Genomic DNA, 21,695 nt, shown 5'->3' with positions numbered 1-21,695 from the left:
GACTTTACTTCTTCTCCCTTTTGACCAAACCCAATCTGCTCCCTGCACCATGAAGACTTTCTCAACAGCCCATCTTCTCATAAAGGGTTGACCAAAATAAATGTACAAACCTAACTAGTTTATATATATCGATCTTCTTAGGCCAGTACTACTATTCTCTACCTAAAGCTTCTTCATGGAGAAATCATCAAGATCTGTAGGAACCAACATCTTCGCCTTCCTCGGGAAGCCGGCGCCCATCTCGGTGTACCACAACAAAGGCTTCTCGGGGCCTATAGTGCCATTGATTCCTATGGAAGCCAGGAGATCAAAGGAAAAGGATAGGAGGGGTGGTAACTTTGAGACGGAGGAGCCCACCTCACCTAAGGTGTCATGCATGGGCCAGATCAAGCACAAGAAGATGGCATGTAAGCTTAAGCAGCGGCCGCCGCCGCCGGCGCGACGTGATCAGAAGAGAGTAAGTTTCGCAGTGCCGAAGATATTTTTCCGACGTAAGGCGCGGCCCATGCATAGAGTAGGGGATGAGGAGCGCCAGAAGGTGAGGATGGTGAGGGCGCCGTCGATAGCGCGGATGAGGAGGTACGCGAGCGGCCGCGAGTCGGCGTTGAGGAATTTTGATTGGAAGAAGGCTGAGAAGGGGAGTGATGATGATGATGATGAGGAGGAGGAGGAAGAGGAGGAGGAGGAGGAGGAGGAGGTGATCATAGCTCACTCTGCGCCATTGGTGGTTGGCGGCAGAGTGGAGGCGCCGGAGCCGAGGAAGGAGGTGAATCTTTGGAAGAGGAGGACGGTGGCTCCTCCTATCCCTCTTCGACTGGATTAAGGGGTGGATTTTCTTTTTTTTTTCTTTTACTTTCTTTTCTCCTTTTCTTTGCTTGTGTATACTTTTGTTTGTTAATTACACTAGATTACGCGGTGATTAATTAACCTTTAATTTGTTCTTGGAGAATTAATTCACTACTTAACTCTAATTTCTCATTCTCTCTCTTTATTCAGCTTTCTGAGTTTGTATGATATAAGATTAATGGAAAGTATCACTCATCTTTCTCTTATGTGATCCATAAATCAAAATAAACTTTTCGATCTCATAAGCCAAACTTCATTTGCCATTTTCAAGACTAAATTACCCCGTGAGTCAAAAATAAATATAAAATAAAATGTTTATCTCTTAATAAATCTAAGGATAGAATTTCAATAAAGGCATCAGTGTTGGGCATCTAATCATATAGAAAATACTAGTTGTATTTGTGGTTAGGGGAGACATTGTTTTCTTTTATTAATGTTAAATAGGTCGAAAGTCCAATATGACATAGTCTTAACATTGGCACATCGTAGACGTAGGTAACCATTTTTCAATTAGAATTTTCTTTTGGTGGCGTTTTCTGTAGGATGATGCGAAAGTTTTACCAAACTCCATTTTTTTTAAAGTTTATTTCTGGACGAGGATTTCTCCAGGAGTAAAAAAGGAACATAATTGTTGTTAGATTTCAATTAGAGGCACACCGCTTAACTAGCAAATGATTAAACTAACTTAGACGGTTGTTAGACTGAGTCATGAGAATTACAACAATTCAATGGACCAGCGTCATTAGTTGCTCTGGATTAGGATAAAGATAATGATATCGTATCTATGTGGACAAGTTTTAATATCTCCTTTGACATCATTATCATTTCTAATTAGTCTCCATAAAATTTTAGCTGCTATATTAAGTTGATTAATTAGTTGTTATGAATTAAATATTGTTGAGCTATTGCCCTAAATCATTACGGTGTTGAATTGTTTATATAAGTCAACGTACCATTGAACTGTCAACCTAAGCCACCAAACTTAAATATTTTTAGTTACGACAAAAAATTGCTTGGGCTTGTGGGCAAGGGTAAATGAATCGACTTGAGCGAATTGGGCTCAACCTGACTCGGCTTGAGAGAGTTTTTTTTTCTTTGTCTAGCTCGAGCTCAACTCAATCTTGATTTGAGCTAGAAAAGCCCAGCTCGACTTGAGAGTGAATTGCATTGCTGAACTATCGAGCAAAGCCACTAAATCTAAACATTTATAGTTGTGGCAATAAATTGTTTGGGCTTGTGAGTAGATGACTCGAGCGAGCGAATCCAGCCCGACTCAGCTTGAGAGGGTTTTTTTTAAGCTTGAGTTCAAAAAATTTCAAGCTTAAATGGGTGTCAAGCCCAGGTCCAAAACCATCAAATCAAAAGCAAAGGATGCAGTTCTTTTTCTTTATTATATATTATAAGCCCATAGAAGGTTACTTTCATAACCATAATTATAAAGCTAATCATAAGGATAATTACATCAGTAGAAAAGCAGGAGATAGGCAGAAAAAGAAGAACACAATCAGATAATTTCCAACTAAGCCACCTTCTTTTACCAACTAAACAAAGTCATTAGGGAGTCAAGCTTGCCGATCCGAGGAGGTTTTATCGTCAATCTTTTTTAAATGACAATAATACCCTCATTTTGAGGAGTCTAAACGATAGACAATAGGTATAATAGTCATGTTACTTATGTCTATAAATATTAAACATAAGAGTCCAAAGAGTATCCTTGAACTCGGGCTGACCTTGCCAGGCCCAAAGCCCAAAGCCCAAAGCCCAAAGCCCAAAGCTCAGCCTAAACACTCTTATAAAACTAAACTATCATTATTTTCTACATATCTCTTTTAAATTTAAATTTTCCTTTTTTTCTTCCCCTTCAAAAATAAGAGTAAAAAAAGTAGCAAAAACATAATAAAAATTAGGGGATAAAAGCCTTTGGAAGCTTAATAATTCAAACCCTAGTGAGATATAAAGCAGCGTTGGGTCCCATCAAGTCCCCAAGCAAGCATATCTCGTCTTCTTCCCCCTGTGACCCAGGAGAGCTTATCCACCACTTCAAACTGAGTCCGACCCGTCCGGTTGTCCCCCAACTCAAAATAACCACCCTATAACTTTGTCAACTCTCCCTTTGAGTTTGACTAAGAGAGAGAGATAGTATATGGGTGGCTATCTTTTTAATAAAGATATCTCGGGATTTGCGGATAAGGTTTGGAATATCTTAAATGAGAGAGTTGACCGTACTAAGTATCTAATCTCCCACCATATTAATACGAATAAAATCGTTCATTGTGAAGTTAAATTATTTTAGAGAGATATAGTAGTACGGGTAAACAAAGAACTCATCTTCTAAGAGACTAAACGGGCATTGGAAGTATTCTACGATCCTAATCGCTGGGCCCCCCGTACGACTAGGCTAGAAGCCTCCAGCCTCCAGCCTCCTAGAACGGTAAGCTGTTCGGTCGGCTGGTTCTCCGGGGGGGGGGGGGGGGGGGGGGGGATTCCAAGGGGAAGCGTATGGGCCCTACGTGCCTCAGGCAACGCCACGTGGGGGAGTAGATTCTGATCGCATTGTCTCATCCTCGAGTCGGATCCAGCCACACCTCCACGTGCTTTATTCGTCCCTCACTGCTGTCAAACTTTAAGCTACGTAACAACCATCGTCCTAATCATCAATCCTACACTAACCAAAAAAGAAGAAGAAAACGTTGTATTTCCAAAAGTGGGAGCATGCTACAATGTTTATCCTCATCCTTTTATATTTATATATATAAAGATAGGGATACATCGGCACGGCATGACACACCCCGGCAAAAATAAAGTAGGCATATATGAATGAGGATGACACTATATATCTAAGTTATTTATTAGATGAGATTCGGTAGGCAAAATGAAGCATGTCTATGGCATATTCGTATCATAAATTAATTGCAGATTAAGTTAACTAGATATGACTATGTTTTTTCTACTAAAATAATTGTTTGATCTGATCTCAAAGTGTTTTAGTGACTAAGATAACTGGAAATATAATACTTTTTTTTATCAGAGAGGCATAATCCCAGCAGCCAGCGTGCAAAGGTGATGATTAAAGTAATCTAAAGCTTAATGCGACGCCAAGACTCGCAAGCTAGCATAACCACTACGGATAAAACTATTCGCTATTCCGTGTGCTGCGGGGTGTTGTCCTCTTTATCTGCCTGCCTGTAGATAAAAGTATAGTTTATTCACGTAATTACGCGGAGAACCGAATTATGCGACCTACGCCGACACTAATGTCAAAACTCGGTCTTTGAATTCGTTCGGCCGATTGGGTCCTGCCAAGTAACCCCTGTGGGAGCAGTTCCTGCATCTGGGTTGCAGAGGATCAGCCCACAACGCTTAATTATACGTCGTCTATATGGTAAGAAATATTTTTTCTCCTAGACCCCTAAAAGATATCAAATTGGATATCCATGTATTTCACTTTTTTCGGAAAGAAATTAAAAAAAAGGAAGCAAAATGCATATATAACTGCCAAAGCCCACTCCTCAAGCTTCTCATATTTCCTTTATCGTGTCTCCTCCTCCTTGCTTCTTTCCTTCCCAGTCCTCCACTTTCCCCAGATTAATCTCTCTGTGTCTCTCTCTCTCTGGCTCTGGCTCTGGCTCTTCTCTACGTCCTTTTCGGCTCACGAGGTCCATGAGAGGCAGCGACTCGGATCGCCTACACGTGCTTCCCATCGTACCATAGAGAAAGATCGAAGCTTTTTCTCTGTTTCTTCTTTCCGCAGGGAAAGAAGTCGAGATCGCTCTCTTGGTTTCCTTCGTTAATGGCAATGGACGAGGCGACTGGGAGCTGCAACAGCCGTGCGGCGCCGGACCCGGCGCAGGGGAATCCGCGTCGGCAGCAGCAGCAGAGGCATAAGCTTGAGGTGTACAACGAGATGCTCCGCCGCCTTAGGGAGGCGGAGGTAGATGATGCGTTCTTGCCCACCTTCGAGGACGAACTTTGGAATCACTTCAATCGCCTCCCCGCGAGGTAGAGCTTTCTCTCGAAAAGATGCCTCCTCTCTCGTGTACATCGATGCCTCTGGGTCTTTTCGACGATTGGATCAAAAAGAGATTTTGGCAATGACCAACTTCCTTCTTTTTTTTTTTTCTCTCTCCTTGGTGGATGAGTTTGGATTTCAAGGTATGAATAATTGGCTACAGATCAATGTGTTTCTTTTGATCAAAGCCAGGTGTTCTTGCCTATCTTCGAGACCGAGTTCCCTCCTACCTCATATACCGATGAGAAGAGCGCCGCCTTTCTCGTTTAAATCGATTATCTGGGTCTTCTGAGTGTCCTGGTGAAAAGAGATTTACGGAAAACCACCAACTTGATTTTTGGCGTTTTAATCAATGGTTTTGAGATCTATATGATAGAAGTGCTGGTTACTGATCAAAAGTACTCCTTTTTCCCAACGCAATCTGTTTGTGACTTGGCTGTAATTCTTTTGATGCTGCAGGTACGCGATGGATGTGAATGTTGAGAGGGCGGAAGATGTTTTGACACATAAGAAGTTGCTCGAGAAGGTCAGGGATCCTGCCAATCGTCCAGCATTCGCAGTGCGAGTAGTTCAGGTATAGGTTTCCTTAGATTCTTTATCATCTTGCTGTGACATTTTACTTCTATTATCTTAATACATTTTAAATGGTCGCTACCAATATGTGAATCTACAAACGCATAGTTGACTTGTGTTGTTATTTGTTGTTAATATAAAACTCTCTTGACAAGATATGCAAGAAAATTTAGGTACAAGGATAGGACAATATGTAAGAGAGCTATTTGTCATAGACATGTTGACTCTTTTGATCCATTCAAATTTTGAACGATCTTCTAATTTTTTGTTTGAATCATTGCAAAATGCAATACATCTTGTGATTTATTTACCTCCAAGATATGGATAGAATATTGTGGTTTGATGCTATCCTTAATGGTTATTTCTAGCTTCTCCAACTTGAATTCTCTTTGTTGTATACTTGTATTTGTCTGTTTATGCACTTTGTCCAATATTTATTGTGGCTACAATTGGTACTTCTATAGTTCAGGTGCTTCCTCAGCTTAGAGGCTTTGTTCTCCCTAGAGGCTTACACTTTGATGTAGGTCATGGGATTCTGTATTTTCATTGCTTTCCTATTGACCTATTGCTACCAGTGCAACTACCTCATCAAATGTTTGTTGATTTAGATATGTTGGTTTTATGAGCTTGATGCTCTGAAGTTCTTTCTCTAGATTCTTGTATCCATGGTCATTGACTTCCTTGAGTGCCAAATTGGAGATTAGCTTCTATTGGTGGCATAGTACTCTGCCCATGGATATTCTTTTGGTTTAGAGGTAATTATTGAATTTGATATGTGACATAGAATGTGTGCATCCTATGCAATTTTATCAAATATATACAAACATTCAGGAAGGAACAAAGCTTAGCAAATATAAAAGTTTGAATCTGTCTTCTTTTACTTGTAAGAACTTCTGAGTTATACTCTTATTGAGTCACATTTTTTTTTTTTGATGAAGTTCCATGTTCATTGTTGTAGTGATGTTTGTGACTTCATATATTCTTATCCATTTTGTTCTCTGCTGGAGTTAACTAACCATGGCTACTGAGTACTGACCCATTGCCTCATGGCAAAGTTTTTGTTCTTTAGGTGTCTCCAGTTCTAGATGCAACTCAGGGTGATCCTGTTGATGCAAATACAGCAAAAGAGGAAGTTGCTTCTAACTACTTCAGTAGACAAAGGTATAATTGCCTCTTTTTTTTGTATTTTTTTGTTATTGCTATTCCATGTAATGTATTATCTTTTCTTTATTCTTATTTCTTCTTTTTTGTAATTTATGTTATATGTTCCACAGCATCCACCCTCCTCCTGCCTTTGGTTCATCTGCAAATCTCGAGGCCCTTGCCCTTGAAGCTAGCAAGTGTCATGATCAAGATGGTGAAAGTGTCACTGATACTGTTCAACATTTTACCAGGTTACTCTTGCTTTTCTTGTCATCTTCTCATCTTTTCAACCACTATGCACTTGTTATATCCTCTTCCCACTATATCATGAAAGAACCTTTTAATGATAATTGTTGTAAATGAGATTCTTGTTTGACAATAAAAATGTCAAGTGTAGTTAGCATACTTTTGAATATTTGTGATGCCACAATCTTGAAAGAATCATTTAATGACAATTAAATGATATTCTCTTTTGACGATATCATGAAAGAACCATTAAATGGTAATTGATAGTAAATGAGTAAATTATTGTTTGACAATAAAAATGTTCACTGTGGTTAGCATACTTTTGAATATTTGTGATGCTGCAATCTTTCTTATAGTAAAATCCAAAACAACACACCTTATATCATTTATTTTCTTTTAGTAGCTTCTTTCTTCACACACTCCTCAACAAGAACATAGCATTTGATATCCTAGTTAATGTAATTTTGCCTTCTCTTTATCCTTGAGCAGGTATTATTATATAATACCCTCATTTTCTTCCTTATTCTTGTATCATGTTGATATTACTTTTCAAAATACTCAATTAGTTTTTTCTTTTCTAAATTGACTTTGGACCCATGGCAATGTATGAGCATCATTTTGATGTTGAATTTTACCTGCATTATTTTTTTCACTCATAGATCTCAGAGGTGCATAGTGGGAGAAAGCTGAGATAAATGCATATGCTTTAAATCACATCTTCTGCATCTAATGGAAGAAATAATTAACCCTCTTATGTGAAACTTATAAGGAGTCACTGAGTCAGTTATCAGCATGGAGTTAACATAAGATTTACTCTTTCAACATGAAATGTGAACTCTACCTAATTGGACTAAGGTGCTTGACGATTGTGTATTTGTTCAGCTGTTTTAGCACTCTTTGTCGCTCCCATGCATATGTTATAAAGTCCCCTTTGATCTATGTCCTTTCCTCTGTCTGGATGTTTGTTTACTGATGGTTTACGATGGCCTGAAGCCTTGCTGATTTGTTCATTGGGGTTTGTGCTTGTTTTTTTTTTCTTTTGCTAAAGCTTCAACTAGATGTCCACCACATCGCTGGTGAGTATTTTCCTTTAATTCTTTGTCATGGACAAGTCTAGTGTATTCGTTATTCTCACTTGCCTAAAGTGAGAACATGTTACCTGTTTGCTTTCAAAATATTTTCATCTTCTCCATTCCTTTTATCTTCGTTTTTCTCTTATTTCTTTCAGTTGAATATTTTGTAGCAGTAGCTCTTATGTGGATCTGTTTAATTTGTTATATTTGCATGTACTTAATCTGAGAAAGTGCTTATAGAATTGGAGGTTTTATTTTTTAATTCTTAAATTTTATGTATCTGCTCTGCAACCTCTGCTATACTACTGATTTCTTATGTACTCCAATAATCTTGCAGGCCAATGCATGAAATCACTTTTTCATCTGATGACAAACCGAAGCTTCTTAGTCAAGTAAACAAATCTCCATTTTATGGCCCAAATTTTATGTCATCTCCTTAAAACATGTTTGAGTATTTAATGCCTCCTCATTTCTTCAGTAACTATACTTGTAGTTTTTTACCTGCAGATATTGCCTACTCTTTATATATATTATAAGCGTTATTGAAATTCTCTACTTCTCTAGTTTTGTTGTTTTTATGCAAGAGTTTTTTTAACTATCTATTTCATTAGCGAATAGAGTTCATTTTACAATTATACTGTATATAGCTGAATCATGGTAAAAGACACCTTATAGAGAGAAAGGAAAATAATAAATGGGTAAGAGAAGATCATAGTATGAAAAGTATAAATATGAAGAGTTATAACCAAGATTCCGAAACTCAGTATAGGGTTCGAGATTGGTTGTTAGAAAAAACGATATGTATCGACCGTATTGGTTGTATTAGTCAAATTAGGTGCCTGTATCGGATCAGACTATTTTTAATTTTCTAAAATTCTAAATATTATTTAAAATGCAGAATTTTTTTTAAAATTTATAAAAAATATAGAAAAATAAGAAATAAAAATTAGTCACATATGAATTTTAAGAACTAAAAAAAAAAACTCACTCAAAACTACAATGAATTTTGACTTGAATTAGACAAATTTTTATATTTGTAAATTATTATTATAGAACAACATGAAGAGAAAGATATCTTTTCACTTTTGTTCTATATAAATAAGAAATGAGGAGTTAAAAAGTGGGTGAGAAAGGAGGAAAAAAATGAGAAAAAAACTTATTTGAGTTCACCAACGTGTTGGCTATCTAAAGGGGTTTACTGAATAGCCGTTAAATGAAATCGATGAAGCGTGAGAGTGAGAGATAGAGAGTAAAAATTAAAAATTTAAAGAGAAAGCAGTTGATGACATCAATTATTATCTCCTAGGTTAGATATATTTTGGATTTGACCTAACTTTAAAAAAAATTCGATTCAGCCAAATTGTTGTTTTTAGCCGATATGGCTGAGTTTTGACTAATACAGCCAAAACGGATCGGTTGACAAGGCCGAAATTGGTCGATATCGGTTGATACTAGTGGAAACCGATCGATACTGACCGAAACTGGTCTGATTGAGATCAGTTATGGCTGATCCTGATCCGAATTGGCCAATCCGACTCGGGATCAGCTAATTTTGGGATCCATGGTTATAGAAGAACAAGTTGTATGAGAAAAGGAAGGGAAGTATAAGTGAAACTTTCTTTGATAAAAATTGATACGATCTCTATAAAGAGAATGAGAAGGAATGAGGAGGGTGAGGAAAAGGAATATTAAAAGAAAAGTCAAATCATATAATTTTGCCAATTGAGGAAGGAAATATGTTGATGCTTTTTAAGAGAAGTCTCTCTAGAGTAAATCATGAGATGCCCTTTAAATGCTCTAACATAATAACATCTATTCAAGAAATGAATTAAACAAAGCTCTACAACATACAAGTGGATTGAGGCTCTTTGCCTTTTTCTCTCCCTTTTGCAATTATATTGAGAGACTGGTTGTGAGGAGAATCATTGTTTCAGTAACCTATATGGACCTATATGTATTGGTTATAACATATACAATCATTGTCTAAAATGTCATAATATATATCATACACTAGTTGGTTGAACATGGAAGCATGAATAAACTATCTTATAATACAACATAAACATTCAAATGCGTATTAGTTCGCAAATGTATTATACCTCCTTTCTATCATCTTGTTTTATGCACATATGTAATGTATGTGCATGCGGAAATTGCTACATTATATATCTGGTAAAAATTGGCAGCCTTTCCAAGAATTTGGGTAACATTCTCTAAGCGGAGCATATTGTTTCCTCTTTTAGATTATTTTTATTTTGTTGATCCTTTTAAAGACATTCTAGCCTTTGGCTTCTAAAGAGTTGCAATGAAACGTCATTGCCCCATTTTAGAAACAAATGTTGATATCTTCATGCTGACCTTATTTCATTAACTTGATTCCTGATACTTTTCACTACTGCATTATTTCCAGCTAACGGCTTTACTTGCTGAGCTCGGCCTTAATATCCAAGAAGCTCATGCATTTTCAACAAATGATGGTTATTCATTAGATGTCTTTGTTGTTGTTGGGTGGCATTGTGAGGTATACTCCTTGTAAATAATTTTCATTGTGTGTCTCCATGTGTATTCTGTGTTCTTTTTCTTGGTCTAACAACAAATAACCTTTTGCATTTTGAAGTTTCTGTTTTCTGGTTGGTATTACTTCTATGTAAATTAGATCATGCATTGACAAAATCTTAGCCATCTTCCAACTAAAGTGATTTTTTGTTTTTACTCTTACAAGTATTTAAGTGGTTGATCAGCTGCAGTGAGCTTTTTATTTTTTAAGCACTCTTTCTTGTTAGGTTGTTATTTTAAGCTTTTAAAATGGGATTTTATTGTACTTGTCCTCATATTCTATTATGTCATTAAAGCTTTGCTTTCTTTTCATGTTCATTTCTGGCTTCAAACTAGTTGACCAATTTACACACACACACACACACACATTTTCTGTTCCATTTTCTATCTTTAGTTCCTCAAGAAAGTGTAAGTGCTCTATGGAAAAATTAATTAACCCCTTTAATTTTTCTTTCTTCACCTTTTCAGTATATATGTTCTCCTTTAATCTTGTATCTCTTGGAAATTATCTAGTTTGTTCCAAACTTAAGATTTATGCATTTTAAAAAATTGTTTTCTTTTTATTACTTTCTTCTCTAATCGGTTTTCTATAATAAAGCACACATTTGAGTTTCTAAAAAGATATATCTTCTATTTCAATTTTCATGTCTTTATATGCATTGAAGAAAATGTCTAAATATCATCCTTTATTACTAGGTCCGTGACTCCATATAGCATAATATATATAACACAATCTACGGGACTTGTTTTTATTTAATCATCAAGATTTCTTATACTTTCTTTTCGGTCATATTTAGGAAACTGAGGAGCTTAAAGAAGCACTGGAAAAGGAAATTCACAAGATTGAGGTACCTTTCCATCTCCCCCTCCTGATCCTTTTCCCCTCCTTTCCTTCCCTTTTCTTCCATAAATTAAACAGGGATAGCTTTTTCTGCTACATTAGTCACTCTTGATGAGATAAATTAGATTACAGAATCTGCCAATCAGAAAAGGAAGTTGATCATTGTAAAGCAGGAATCTGATAGCCTTATTTTTGGTTATATTTTTGCCTTTCTTTTATTAGATGTCTAACTGCTTTCTGATTTTTCTGAGTACTAAAGCTTGTCAAAAATTTGTTTTTCTAATGTGTTTGCAGAAGATATGTCATTTCAGTCATCAAATTTTTTTATGGAGCTTGTGTGATACCATCTTGCTGTACTATTTACTAGTTTAGCTATTCCTGTGTTGTAACTCTTTTATTTTCCTTTCTGTGGTGACTAAGATTTTTACAAGGCTGAACAGTATATTTGGCTCTTGATGTAAATTTGATTGTGTTCCTAGGACTCTGAAGCTCTTCGGCCCCTTTCCAGAGAAACTCTAAACTCTAGGCAGGGAGCATTGGCACCTAGGTAGTCTATTGACAATTAGGAGGGGCCCTCCATATTGGAAGTCTTTTTTCAGAATTTCCTTGATGTACTTGTGATTGGTTGTTGTGAAAATCCTCCTGTACAATCTCACTTGCTTGCCTTTGTTACTCTTGCCAACTTATTCAGTCCTTTTCTTCATATCATGAATTTCTGTTTATTTTCATTAAGCATCAATTATGCTTTAGTTTCTGACCTCATTTGGAGATCTGTAGATACAAACATGCTCAACTTCCAATTCGTGGTCTCCTACAATGGAAAATATTCAAGCTGGGGGAAATTTACCATCTGATCACGTTGAAATACCTACAGATGGGACCGATGTATGGGAAATTGATTTCAAGCTACTGAAGTTTGGAAATAAAGTGGCATCTGGATCATATGGTGATCTGTAAGTTTAAATTTTAGCATCATAGAGAACTCTTTATGATACTTTATAGTCATCTCCCTAATTTGTTTTTCTTCCCTTGCCAGTTACCGAGGTATATATTGTAGTCAAGATGTTGCCATTAAAGTACTCAAGCCGGAACGAGTCAACGAGGATATGCAGGGGGAATTTGCTCAAGAAGTATACATTATGAGGTTGGTTAGAAAAAAACTGCTTTAATTTGGCAGTAATATTGGTTTGCTTTCTCCTCTTCATTTTGTAGGCAACAAATGAGAAGCTAATTTTAGATTCAAATTAGCATGATAAACATCATCAAATGGAAAGATGAAAAGTCCAAAGAGAAATTAAAATGCCAATTTGGAAAAGGGTGATCAATCTTATCTGAGTTAAGAAAACAAATAAGAATGGAAGAGGATATAGGATCTTATCTGAGTTATACAAGTTCTGCTTTTAAATGTCTAAGCCGCAATTTCAATTTATAGTGCATTTTTTGAGGAACTAAATCCTTAGTGAGAATTATATGTGATAAAATAAATCTTTTATCTATGTTTCTTTTCACTATTACTATTTATAAGTTTTCAGGAAGGTTCGCCACAGGAATGTTGTGCAGTTTATCGGTGCTTGTACTAGACCTCCAAGTTTATGTATTGTGACAGGTAGGATTGAATGAATTTGTAGACTTTGTTGTTATTTTTCTAAATTTCATCATATCATGTGCACAACTATGTGCTTCATGCTGGATATCAGTACTGAGGATACTGTTTTTTTTATCTGTCTATCATGTCAGAATTTATGTCAGGTGGAAGTGTCTATGACTTCCTCCATAAACAGAAAGGTGTTTTCAAGCTTCCAGCTTTACTCAAAGTTGCAATGGATATCTCAAAGGGAATGAACTACTTGCACCAAAATAATATTATCCACCGAGATTTGAAGGCTGCAAATCTTCTTATGGATGAAAATGAGGCAAGTCAACTGCCAGTGACACTTGGTGTTTTAAATAATCCTAGCTCCAAAGAAATTTTTTTTTCCTGTGGCAGTGAAAAAGCAACACAGGAAGTATTTTGAAGGACTAGGTACTGGATAGGATCATTTTTAAAAAGAGGACACAGGAAGCTAGCTATACAATGGGTAGAAGGACTGTTATATGATACAATGGGGTAGGACTGTTATATGATACAATTGGTTACTGCAGGGAGTTGACCTTTCAATCTTTCATCCTCTATAATAGTCTAGTAGATAGGTTTGCACATAATGTTAGATACGTATACACTCTTTTTTATTTTTGCTGACAGTGGGTCTCATCTGTCTCTCCCTTTTCACATTCATTATCGCCATCAGAAATTCATTGGACCTGTTATCACACTTCAGTTCATCTCCGATTGATTATTCCTGATTGACATTGAATAATTCTCTTACAGGTTGTTAAGGTTGCTGATTTTGGTGTTGCACGTGTTAAATCTCAATCTGGAGTTATGACTGCAGAAACTGGGACATATCGTTGGATGGCTCCTGAGGTGAACTCTTTGATATCTATGTTTATCTTTATTGTTTAGCAGTAACCTTTCTGTAAGACGTAATTCTTAGTTCTCATTATTTAAGGTCTGCAAATTTGAAGAGTAAATAGTGTGGATTGAATATTAATGAAATTTCAATGTAGAGAAACAAAATTGCAGTTCTCTTCTAATATGGGAGACTATTCTGACCATCAATATTTTTTCTAGTATATATATATATAGCATTGTAGTAGATTCAGTATCTTTTATGCTTCAAGAACTTGCATCCCAGGATATCTCACTTATTCAGGTTAATTATATGGATCTGATCTACTCAAAAGCGTCATGGAATTTCATGATTGCTTGCAGAGACTAAATGAAAGATGTTTCGTTTTATGCAATTTGGTTTGCAATGGCTTTCTCTAGCATACAAAGGATTCGAAACTAATTTGTAACAGTTGCTAGACTTGACATTCTTTTATTTCATCCTTTTCTTTTATTATATGCCATTTTATCACAAGCATTTATTTCATTTATGGTTTCACTGTAGGTCATAGAACACAACCCCTACGATCACAAAGCTGACGTTTTTAGCTTCGCAATTGTGTTGTGGGAGCTGCTTACAGGGAAGGTGATTACAACATATTTCTGATACTACAGTCATAAAAGTGAACTCACATTTTAGTTAATTTGAGTATGCATCTCCTTTCCTGTGCCAGATTCCCTATGAATACCTAACACCACTACAAGCAGCAATAGGTGTTGTTCGAAAGGTAATCATCCTATCGCAATCTCTTCATTGTTTCCTTGATAATATGGTAATATATAAAGCAAAAGTACTCCACAGATACCATAAACTTCTTAATGTCCAAACTTTTGGGAGTGCTTCTTCCCTTAAAACACTTTGCAAGTGGAGGCCTATTGTCGAAACCAACTCCAAAGATTGTGTTTTTCTCCTTTGGGAAAGGAAAAGCCAAAATAACATGGCCAAATTATTGCAGTCTCACATGGATAAATTGGAGTCTTTAGCCTACCAATTCCATCATAAAGTTCATGGTAGGTATAACATTTCATGGAATTGGTTCAAAACGATGATGGTTGACTAAATTTAAGCTCATTGAACTTTTCTAAATTTCTAGGAAAACATAGCTAATTGTTGAAAGCTTCTTAGTTCTTGCAGTTTGGGACTTAGAAATGTTGATGTTACATAATTTTAAATGCTAGGAGCTAATAAGGGTCGTTAGATAATTGTGGATGGTAGGAGCTAATGAAGGTTAATAAAGACAGTAGATGAAAATTTGTCTATTAACATTGGAATATGAACTGATCAGATCTGAATGTTCGATAGCACAGCCAGATATATTTTGTATGGTATTTCAGAAGAAAATCTTGAGAACCTTTGACTCTTCCGGTTAAAGCAAGACATACATAAATATCCATGTATGTTTGTTTATGCCTAGTAACACATGATCCATATCCTTGATACTCCATATATATTCCTAAATTTTCGAGGCCTTAATTATTTAAGTATATTACTACTTAAATACTTAATTGACTCTATCTGCGCTGAAACATTGCCATCCATCACAAACCTGGTTCACTTATCAGCTTTCTCTACAGGGTCTGAGACCCACAATCCCGAAGAGTACTCATCCTAAGCTTGCTGAACTGCTTGAGAAATGCTGGGAGCAAGATCCAACTAAAAGACCAGACTTCTCTGAAATATTAGACACTCTTCAGATCATCTCCAAGGAGGTTCTGTATCCAGAGACTCACCATTGTTCCTTTTAACTCCTTTTTTGGATTGACATTTATTTATTGGCCTCGATAATTATATGAAGCAGGTTGGAGGAGAGACAGTGGATCGCAAGGAGAAGACCTCAGGAGGCAAGTTTCTTTCACTTCTCAGGCGAGGTCACTGAATTTGCAGTGTTGTCTGTGAAGCATCTGATTTTATGATGTAACCGTGGAAGTTTTCAGTTCCTTGGTTGAGGTAGTACCAGTGCGTGACATTGTACAGCATTTATTTTTAATGGCCTGGTTTCAGATCCCATTGCCATAAAGTTTTCAGTTGTAACTCTGTTTTGTGCCCTTCTTTTGCATCTTTATGCAGTTGGTTTGTTAGCATCTCATTGCATGATATGTAACTGTAGGAAAAGAACGATGCAGAAGATATCCAGGATTCAATATTTGGTTTCTTTGAATCTACTCTTTGTCATTTTATTCTCGACCCTTTTGTGGCTATATAAAATTTTGTTGGCTTGACATCTCTTCCTGTTGGAATGTGAAAGTTTCTTATATATTGCTCATTTGCTTGATAAAGAATTTTGTGAAATCTACAAAAAAATCACCACTGCACTCTTTGATTTCTGATAAGTATTTCATTGATGATATACTAAAAGACCCAAAAGTCTTTAACTAGTTCTGTAGCCTTTTAGCACTCCAGACTAAGAAAATTTCATACACAGCCTGATCTGCTGTTTGGTGCAGGTTAAGCTAACCTACTTGCATAAAAAGTTTCAATTCTTAGATGCACATTGTTGTTACGTAGCCCGAAATCTTGAGGTGTAGGAAAAGGATACCTTCCTCAACTTCCAACCATCCATCTTTTGGTACCAATCAAGATAAGAACCTCTCTCTTTCTCTCTCTAGGCCTTCTTAGTTCCATGTCCCTTCCTCTTCTCAAGAGAGGCAAAGCAACCGCATAGCACGATGGCTAGTGTGAAGGTGTATGGTCCGGCAATGTCGACGGCGGTTTCGCGAGTTTTGGCCTGCTTATTGGAGAAGGAGGTGCAGTTCCAGCTCTTGCCAATTAGCTTGGCTAAAGCCCAACATAAAACTCCAGACTTCCTCAAGCTTCAGGTTCATTCATCTCTCTCTCTCTCTCTCTCTCTCTCTCAATACCACTGCTGACTTGTTTCTCTTCTATCTCCTGCAACAGCCCTTCGGCCAAGTCCCTGCCTTCCAGGACGAGGGCACCACACTTTTTGGTATGTAAAAGCTCTGCGCTCATCTGATTTCTCTTCCATTTCTTCTGCCAAAAATTAAAACAAGAACAAAAAAAAATCCCCGTTTTACTTGCAGAGTCTCGCGCCATTTGTCGTTACATCTGCGACAAGTTCACCGGCCAAGGTAACAAGTCCCTCATGGGTGTCGAGGGTGGCGGTCCGGCGGAGCGGGCCATGGTGGATCAATGGGTTGAGGCAGAGGCCCAAAGCTTCAATCCTGCAAGCACTGCACTGGTCTTCCAGCTAGTGTTCGCTCCAGGTATGAAGCTAAAACAGGACCCTGCAGTGATCAAAGAGAACGAGATGAAGCTCAAGAAGGTCCTCAACGTCTACGAGCGCCGCCTCGGGGAGACCAGGTTCTTGGCCGGCGATGAATTCTCGCTCGCCGATCTCTGCCACCTCCCTAATGCTCACTACCTTGTGAGTGCTACTGAGAAGGGGCAGCTCTTCACTTCTAAGAAGAATGTGGCCCGGTGGTGGGATGAGATATCGACCCGGCCGGCGTGGATCAAGGTTCTTGAGATGAGGAGTACTACTGTTTGATTCTTTTCTATTCTCTTTTTGTGATGCTGTTGGTTTTCTTTTTAGTTCTTCCGAGTTCTTCTGGAATTGGATTCATATAATATAAAGATTTAAATTCAACGCTCACCAAACTTAGAATTCAAACGGATTAGGATAAATTTAGTAAGAGTAAAATAAGCAATTAAGAAATCATGATAATCAAATCTAACAATAAAGACTCTGGAATCATAACAATCATTTATGTGTCCGGTATCAGCATAACCATTCCTTGACTACCTTTCCTCGTCCAATAAACCTCCCACCATTCTTCCTATCTAATCTCATAGGACTCTTCATCCGGAAAAATATCTCCAAAGCCAACATTTTAACAGGTGATTCCCCTCTTTTGCTACTATGCTTTCCGAGCCCACAAACTACTGAGATCTCCATAGGAACAACATCCCCTGCTCTAAATCGCAATCTCAACTCGTCCATCCACTGCAGCAAAATTACCAAAGCGGAGGCTGCATGGAACCCATGCAAATCCAACTTCCCTTCCGAAGAAGACCATTCCAAAGTCTCAGCCAGAAGAGAAGAGTGAAGCAACTCCTGAAGCACCAAAGCCTCATCTTTCTCCACCTTAGTGACCAAGTCTTCAACAGAGAGAGGAAGAGAACCAACGTCTTGTAGTGATCCAACTATAGTGGGACAAGAATTGAGCACGGTATTGAACGTTCTTAGAGAGAAACCAATTCCCAATTCTCTCATCTTTCGAAGCCAAGCAAGCATCTTTGACAACTCTCCGTTATCCCCGTAGCAGGAAAGAACGATGTTAGCGCAAACCGTATCGACGCTTAATCCATCTTCCTCCATCAATCCGATAACTCTTTCCATCTCCGAGAAGAAACCCAATTGCCCGTAGCTCTGGGCGACCAATCTGAACTCGAAAGGCGACGGCTTGAAACCCGAAAAAAACATCTCCTTTAGCTTCTCCTCCGCTTCAGCCGCAGAACCCATTGAGCACAAAGCTTTAATCATCGATTCATATGGTCTCCTCCCAGAGTAGGGAATCTCCCGTACCAGAGTATAGAACTCCATGGAATTTTCCTTCATACCCAACTCGGAGAACGCCTCTATGAGGTCGCAGTAGAAAAAGGCGAGGTCTTTGTTGGACGTTAGCCTCGATTTTGCTTCAAAGATGAGTTCTTCAGCCTCGGGGAGGCGGCCATGGTTCACGAGAAGGGCCGCGACAGAGGACGCGAGCTTGGGGTTCCATTTGAACCAGTTGGTCTCGCGGATTCTTGCGTAAATCTGCGCAAAATTTCATCTTTTTTATATAAGAGTGGAAACTTTAGAGAGAGAGAGAGAGAGAGAGAGAGAGAGAGTTACGGGGATGGAGAAGGGGGAGGAGAAAGAGAGGAGATGAGTGAGAGCGTCGAGGGCGGCGGTTTTGGAGTTGGAAGAAACAAATTTACGTATGAGGCGGTCAGCGGCGATGGAATCGGAGGCGGCATGCAGGGAGGAGAGAAGGCGGTGGGTGTTCTTGGCGGCGCCGGCGCCCCCTCTGCCACGGAGGGAACCGCTTGGGGGGATAGATGGCGGCGCGGAAGAGAAGAGGGCCGACATTATCTTAGGAAAAAGCTAATTTTGAGCTTTTATTTGCCTTTTCACTGCATCATGGTCTTATTACAAAGAAGCCCTCTTATTTTGATTATTTTGAAAAAGACACCTTAATTCCTTCTTGCTAACTTTGTGATTGATTTTAAAAGTGGAGTGTGAAACTGTGAATGATGCTAAAATAACGTAGATGGAGGAGTCATGCATGAGAAAGTGAAACGAGATGTTATTTTGAAGAGATCAGTACTGATTTAACTAGGACTTGCACCATTAAATTCGCACTTCTTGCCTAAAAGACATATCATTTTTGGGTACAAGGGGTATCAAATTAAGCTTAAGAGACAATATAATACCACTACATACTCTGCATAAGTATAAATATATCTAATTATAGCAACTAGGACCGGAGTCGGCCTGGTACTTCCAAGGAGTAGCAACAAGGTTAAGGCTAGTCTTCTTCCTCACAGTGAGCCCAAACAACTCATCCATATCCAACTCCTCTCCCTTCATCCCATCAGGCAGCTCCCAGTCAAACCTCTGCACCAAACTCGCCAGAGCAAGCTCAACCGAAGCCATGCCGAGCCCTATCCCAGGGCACAACCTCCTACCTGCACCAAACGGGAGTAGCTCGAAGTCATGGCCTTTAAAGTCTATAAAGCGACCAATGAATCTCTCAGGCAAGAACTCTTCTGGGTCTTCCCATATCTTCGGGTCTCTCCCAATAGCCCACACGTTGACGAAGACTCTTGCTTGCTTGGGAATGTCGTAGCCTTGGATGCTGGTGTCATTGATGGCCTCTCGTGGGACTAGCAGTGGGCCAGGTGGGTGCAGTCGTAGGGTTTCCTTTAGCACGGCTTTGAGGTAGTTCATCTGGTTGACGTCTTCCTCTTGGACTAGTGCCTTTGGGCCAGTGATTCCTCTCACCTCGTCTTGTAGCTTCTTCATCACTCTAGGATTTCGGATCAGCTCGGCCATGGCCCATTCCATCACTACGTATGTTGAGTCCGTGCCAGCTCCGAACATGTCCTGTTATATATATATATATATATATATATATATAAATATAAGGAGGCAATGTTTCAAATAACACCCTATGCATGTTTTAATAATAGCCCGATCTAGTATTAACTTCTTCTTCTTCTTCTTCTTCTTCTTCAAATTTCCATTCTTTTTAGAAATAATTCAGTAAAAAAAGGGTGAGTGCAATAAAGATTTTACCGTCAATATTGCTTTGATGTTGTCGTTGTTAAAGGGAATCCCCATGCTCCTACCTTTGACAAAGGAGAGCATAATATCCAGAAAGCATTCATTCTCACTTTCATGATCATCACCATCCCTTGGTGGTGGCCGGTTAACATGGCTCTCAATTATCTCATCGAGAATCACGCTGTTTCTCTGGAAGATCGACTCCAGCCTCTTGTGGAATCCTGTGAGTTTACTTAGCCACGAAAGGCTCGGAAAGTAGTCTCCCACATGGAAGCTCCCCATCATGACAGAACTCTCCGCGATAATCAAATGTATCATGTCGTCCCACTTCTCCTCCCTCGACGACTTCCCTATCGTGATCCGACTTATGATGTGCTTCGCGAGAGAGTTGAAAGCCTCGGTCACGTCCACCACCACCGACTTCGACTTCAGGGAGGAGGAGGAGGAGGAGGAGCATGATCGAGAGATATTCTCCACCATGATGTTCACTTCCTGTTGTCTGGTACGTCTGAACGACTGAACCATCTTCGAGCTCATGAGGTGGAGGACGCTCATCTTCTTCGCTTGCCGCCAGTACTCGCCATAGGGCGCGAAGGCGACGTCCTTCCCGTCGTAGAAGAGTTTCTTGGGCACCTTGAGGGCGGGCCGGCTCGCGAAGATGTGGTCTTGGGTTTTTAAGACCTCGCGGGCCATGTCGACGGAGGAGACCACGAGGGTAGGGATTTGGCCGAGCTGGAGGAGCATGATCGGTCCGAGCTCCTCGGCCATGGCACGGAGAGTGCGGTGAGGGAGGGGCCCTAGTTGGTGGAGGTTTCCAATGAGGGGAAGTTTCCGGCTGGGAGAAGGCGGTGGGTGGGGAGATCTTCTTTTTCTGAACCGGGATATTGTTATCTGAGGTAAGAACGGAAGGAACAAGGAGCAGAGGAGGTAGATAAGAAACGGATAGACGTAAGGTTGTAGGAGAGTGAGGAGGCACATCTTAATTTGCTCTCTTTGCTAGCTTGCTTCGCCTCCTTCCTGCTATTGTATATATAGGGAATAAAAAATCTTATACTAGAGCTAGGTATTAATTATCGAGAAATCTTAGCCACAGGTTTGTATATTAATTCTATGCCTTAAGTAAACACGTGAAATAAATATTAAAGGGTAAAATAAATATGAACACCGGTATTTTTTACGTGAAAAATTTAAATAGAAAAAAAAATTACGGATTCAGACTCAGATTAAAATCAATTACTAAATTTATAGCAGTATAAGACTGACTTACAAAGTAACAATAACTCAATCTTACTGATTGTTAGAACCCACGATTCACTGCTTTCTATGATTGATAATTCGTAACGACTCTTAAGATAAAAACTTGATGAGTTAAAAAAGATAAAGACTTTATTGGTAAAATAATGTTATTACCCCAATAATTTTTTTTCAAAAATAATCACAATCTCTCACCGAAGGTCTGAGCATTCTAATCTTGATATAGATTAATAAAATAAAGATCAAATTTTAGTCAAAGACAGTTTCACGAAAGTCTAAAAATATTATATTATACAAGAGCGCTGGAAGAACTCACTAAAAAAACGTGTTTTCTCATGCAAACGCACTAAAATATTAAACTTAACTCGATTGACTCAAC

General features: G+C 38.6%; 5 protein-coding genes across 6 annotated transcripts; 3 read left to right on the top strand and 2 right to left on the bottom strand.

Moving 5' to 3' along the window:
* The first annotated feature begins 175 nt into the window (after positions 1-175).
* Positions 176-1,393, top strand: LOC140779012 (uncharacterized protein At1g76070-like). The gene is made up of 2 exons (XM_073123948.1): positions 176-641; positions 1,389-1,393. The coding sequence occupies exons 1-2, from the start codon at positions 176-178 to the stop codon at positions 1,391-1,393; spliced, it is 471 nt and encodes a 156-aa protein (XP_072980049.1).
* Positions 1,394-4,370: 2,977 nt separating this feature from the next.
* LOC140778819 (serine/threonine-protein kinase STY46-like) lies at positions 4,371-15,930 on the top strand. The gene is made up of 16 exons (XM_073123690.1): positions 4,371-4,845; positions 5,315-5,429; positions 6,498-6,589; positions 6,703-6,822; positions 8,228-8,282; positions 10,301-10,411; positions 11,244-11,294; positions 12,065-12,240; positions 12,324-12,431; positions 12,820-12,893; positions 13,025-13,200; positions 13,656-13,751; positions 14,281-14,361; positions 14,450-14,503; positions 15,351-15,485; positions 15,575-15,930. Exons 1-16 carry the CDS (start codon positions 4,637-4,639, stop codon positions 15,650-15,652), a joined length of 1,731 nt encoding a protein of 576 aa, XP_072979791.1. The 5' UTR covers positions 4,371-4,636; the 3' UTR covers positions 15,653-15,930.
* A 194-nt stretch (positions 15,931-16,124) lies between these two features.
* LOC140778822 (glutathione S-transferase F11-like) lies at positions 16,125-17,298 on the top strand. The gene is made up of 3 exons (XM_073123694.1): positions 16,125-16,592; positions 16,672-16,720; positions 16,815-17,298. Exons 1-3 carry the CDS (start codon positions 16,443-16,445, stop codon positions 17,279-17,281), a joined length of 666 nt encoding a protein of 221 aa, XP_072979795.1. The 5' UTR covers positions 16,125-16,442; the 3' UTR covers positions 17,282-17,298.
* A 213-nt stretch (positions 17,299-17,511) lies between these two features.
* LOC140778821 (pentatricopeptide repeat-containing protein At2g17033) lies at positions 17,512-18,880 on the bottom strand. 2 transcript variants are annotated; one of them, XM_073123692.1, is made up of 2 exons: positions 18,629-18,880; positions 17,512-18,550 (listed from the first exon to the last, which is right to left on the bottom strand). In XM_073123692.1, the coding sequence occupies exons 1-2, from the start codon at positions 18,863-18,865 to the stop codon at positions 17,513-17,515; spliced, it is 1,275 nt and encodes a 424-aa protein (XP_072979793.1). In that variant the 5' UTR covers positions 18,866-18,880; the 3' UTR covers position 17,512. The 2 variants fall into 2 exon arrangements, with proteins under 2 accessions (XP_072979793.1, XP_072979794.1); XM_073123693.1 differs by having other exon boundaries at positions 18,715-18,848.
* Positions 18,881-19,103: 223 nt separating this feature from the next.
* Positions 19,104-21,072, bottom strand: LOC140778820 (cytochrome P450 71A1-like). The gene is made up of 2 exons (XM_073123691.1): positions 20,075-21,072; positions 19,104-19,882 (listed from the first exon to the last, which is right to left on the bottom strand). Exons 1-2 carry the CDS (start codon positions 21,038-21,040, stop codon positions 19,241-19,243), a joined length of 1,608 nt encoding a protein of 535 aa, XP_072979792.1. The 5' UTR covers positions 21,041-21,072; the 3' UTR covers positions 19,104-19,240.
* Positions 21,073-21,695: the final 623 nt, after the last annotated feature.

This window comes from Typha angustifolia, chromosome 15 (genome assembly GCF_048772165.1).
Source record: "Typha angustifolia cultivar Huaian chromosome 15, ASM4877216v1, whole genome shotgun sequence".
NCBI lineage: Eukaryota > Viridiplantae > Streptophyta > Magnoliopsida > Poales > Typhaceae > Typha > Typha angustifolia.
The sequence above is the reverse complement of the archived record's forward strand: the minus strand, read 5'-3'. Positions and strand labels throughout refer to the sequence as shown.

Bases quoted from the DNA above. Each gene is read 5' to 3' on its own strand.
- LOC140779012 (XM_073123948.1), top strand. From the start codon at position 176: ATGGAGAAATCATCAAGATCTGTAGGAACCAACATCTTCGCCTTCCTC.
- LOC140778819 (XM_073123690.1), top strand. From the start codon at position 4,637: ATGGCAATGGACGAGGCGACTGGGAGCTGCAACAGCCGTGCGGCGCCG. The intron at 4,846-5,314 runs GTAGAGCTTTCT...TTGATGCTGCAG, and splicing joins TTCAATCGCCTCCCCGCGAG to GTACGCGATGGATGTGAATG. The intron at 13,752-14,280 runs GTGAACTCTTTG...GTTTCACTGTAG, and splicing joins ATCGTTGGATGGCTCCTGAG to GTCATAGAACACAACCCCTA.
- LOC140778820 (XM_073123691.1), bottom strand. From the start codon at position 21,040: ATGTGCCTCCTCACTCTCCTACAACCTTACGTCTATCCGTTTCTTATC. The intron at 19,883-20,074 runs GTAAAATCTTTA...TATATATAACAG, and splicing joins ACATCAAAGCAATATTGACG to GACATGTTCGGAGCTGGCAC.
- LOC140778821 (XM_073123692.1), bottom strand. From the start codon at position 18,865: ATGTCGGCCCTCTTCTCTTCCGCGCCGCCATCTATCCCCCCAAGCGGT. The intron at 18,551-18,628 runs GTAACTCTCTCT...AATTTTGCGCAG, and splicing joins CCTCCCCCTTCTCCATCCCC to ATTTACGCAAGAATCCGCGA.
- LOC140778822 (XM_073123694.1), top strand. From the start codon at position 16,443: ATGGCTAGTGTGAAGGTGTATGGTCCGGCAATGTCGACGGCGGTTTCG. The intron at 16,593-16,671 runs GTTCATTCATCT...CTCCTGCAACAG, and splicing joins CAGACTTCCTCAAGCTTCAG to CCCTTCGGCCAAGTCCCTGC. The intron at 16,721-16,814 runs GTATGTAAAAGC...TTTTACTTGCAG, and splicing joins CGAGGGCACCACACTTTTTG to AGTCTCGCGCCATTTGTCGT.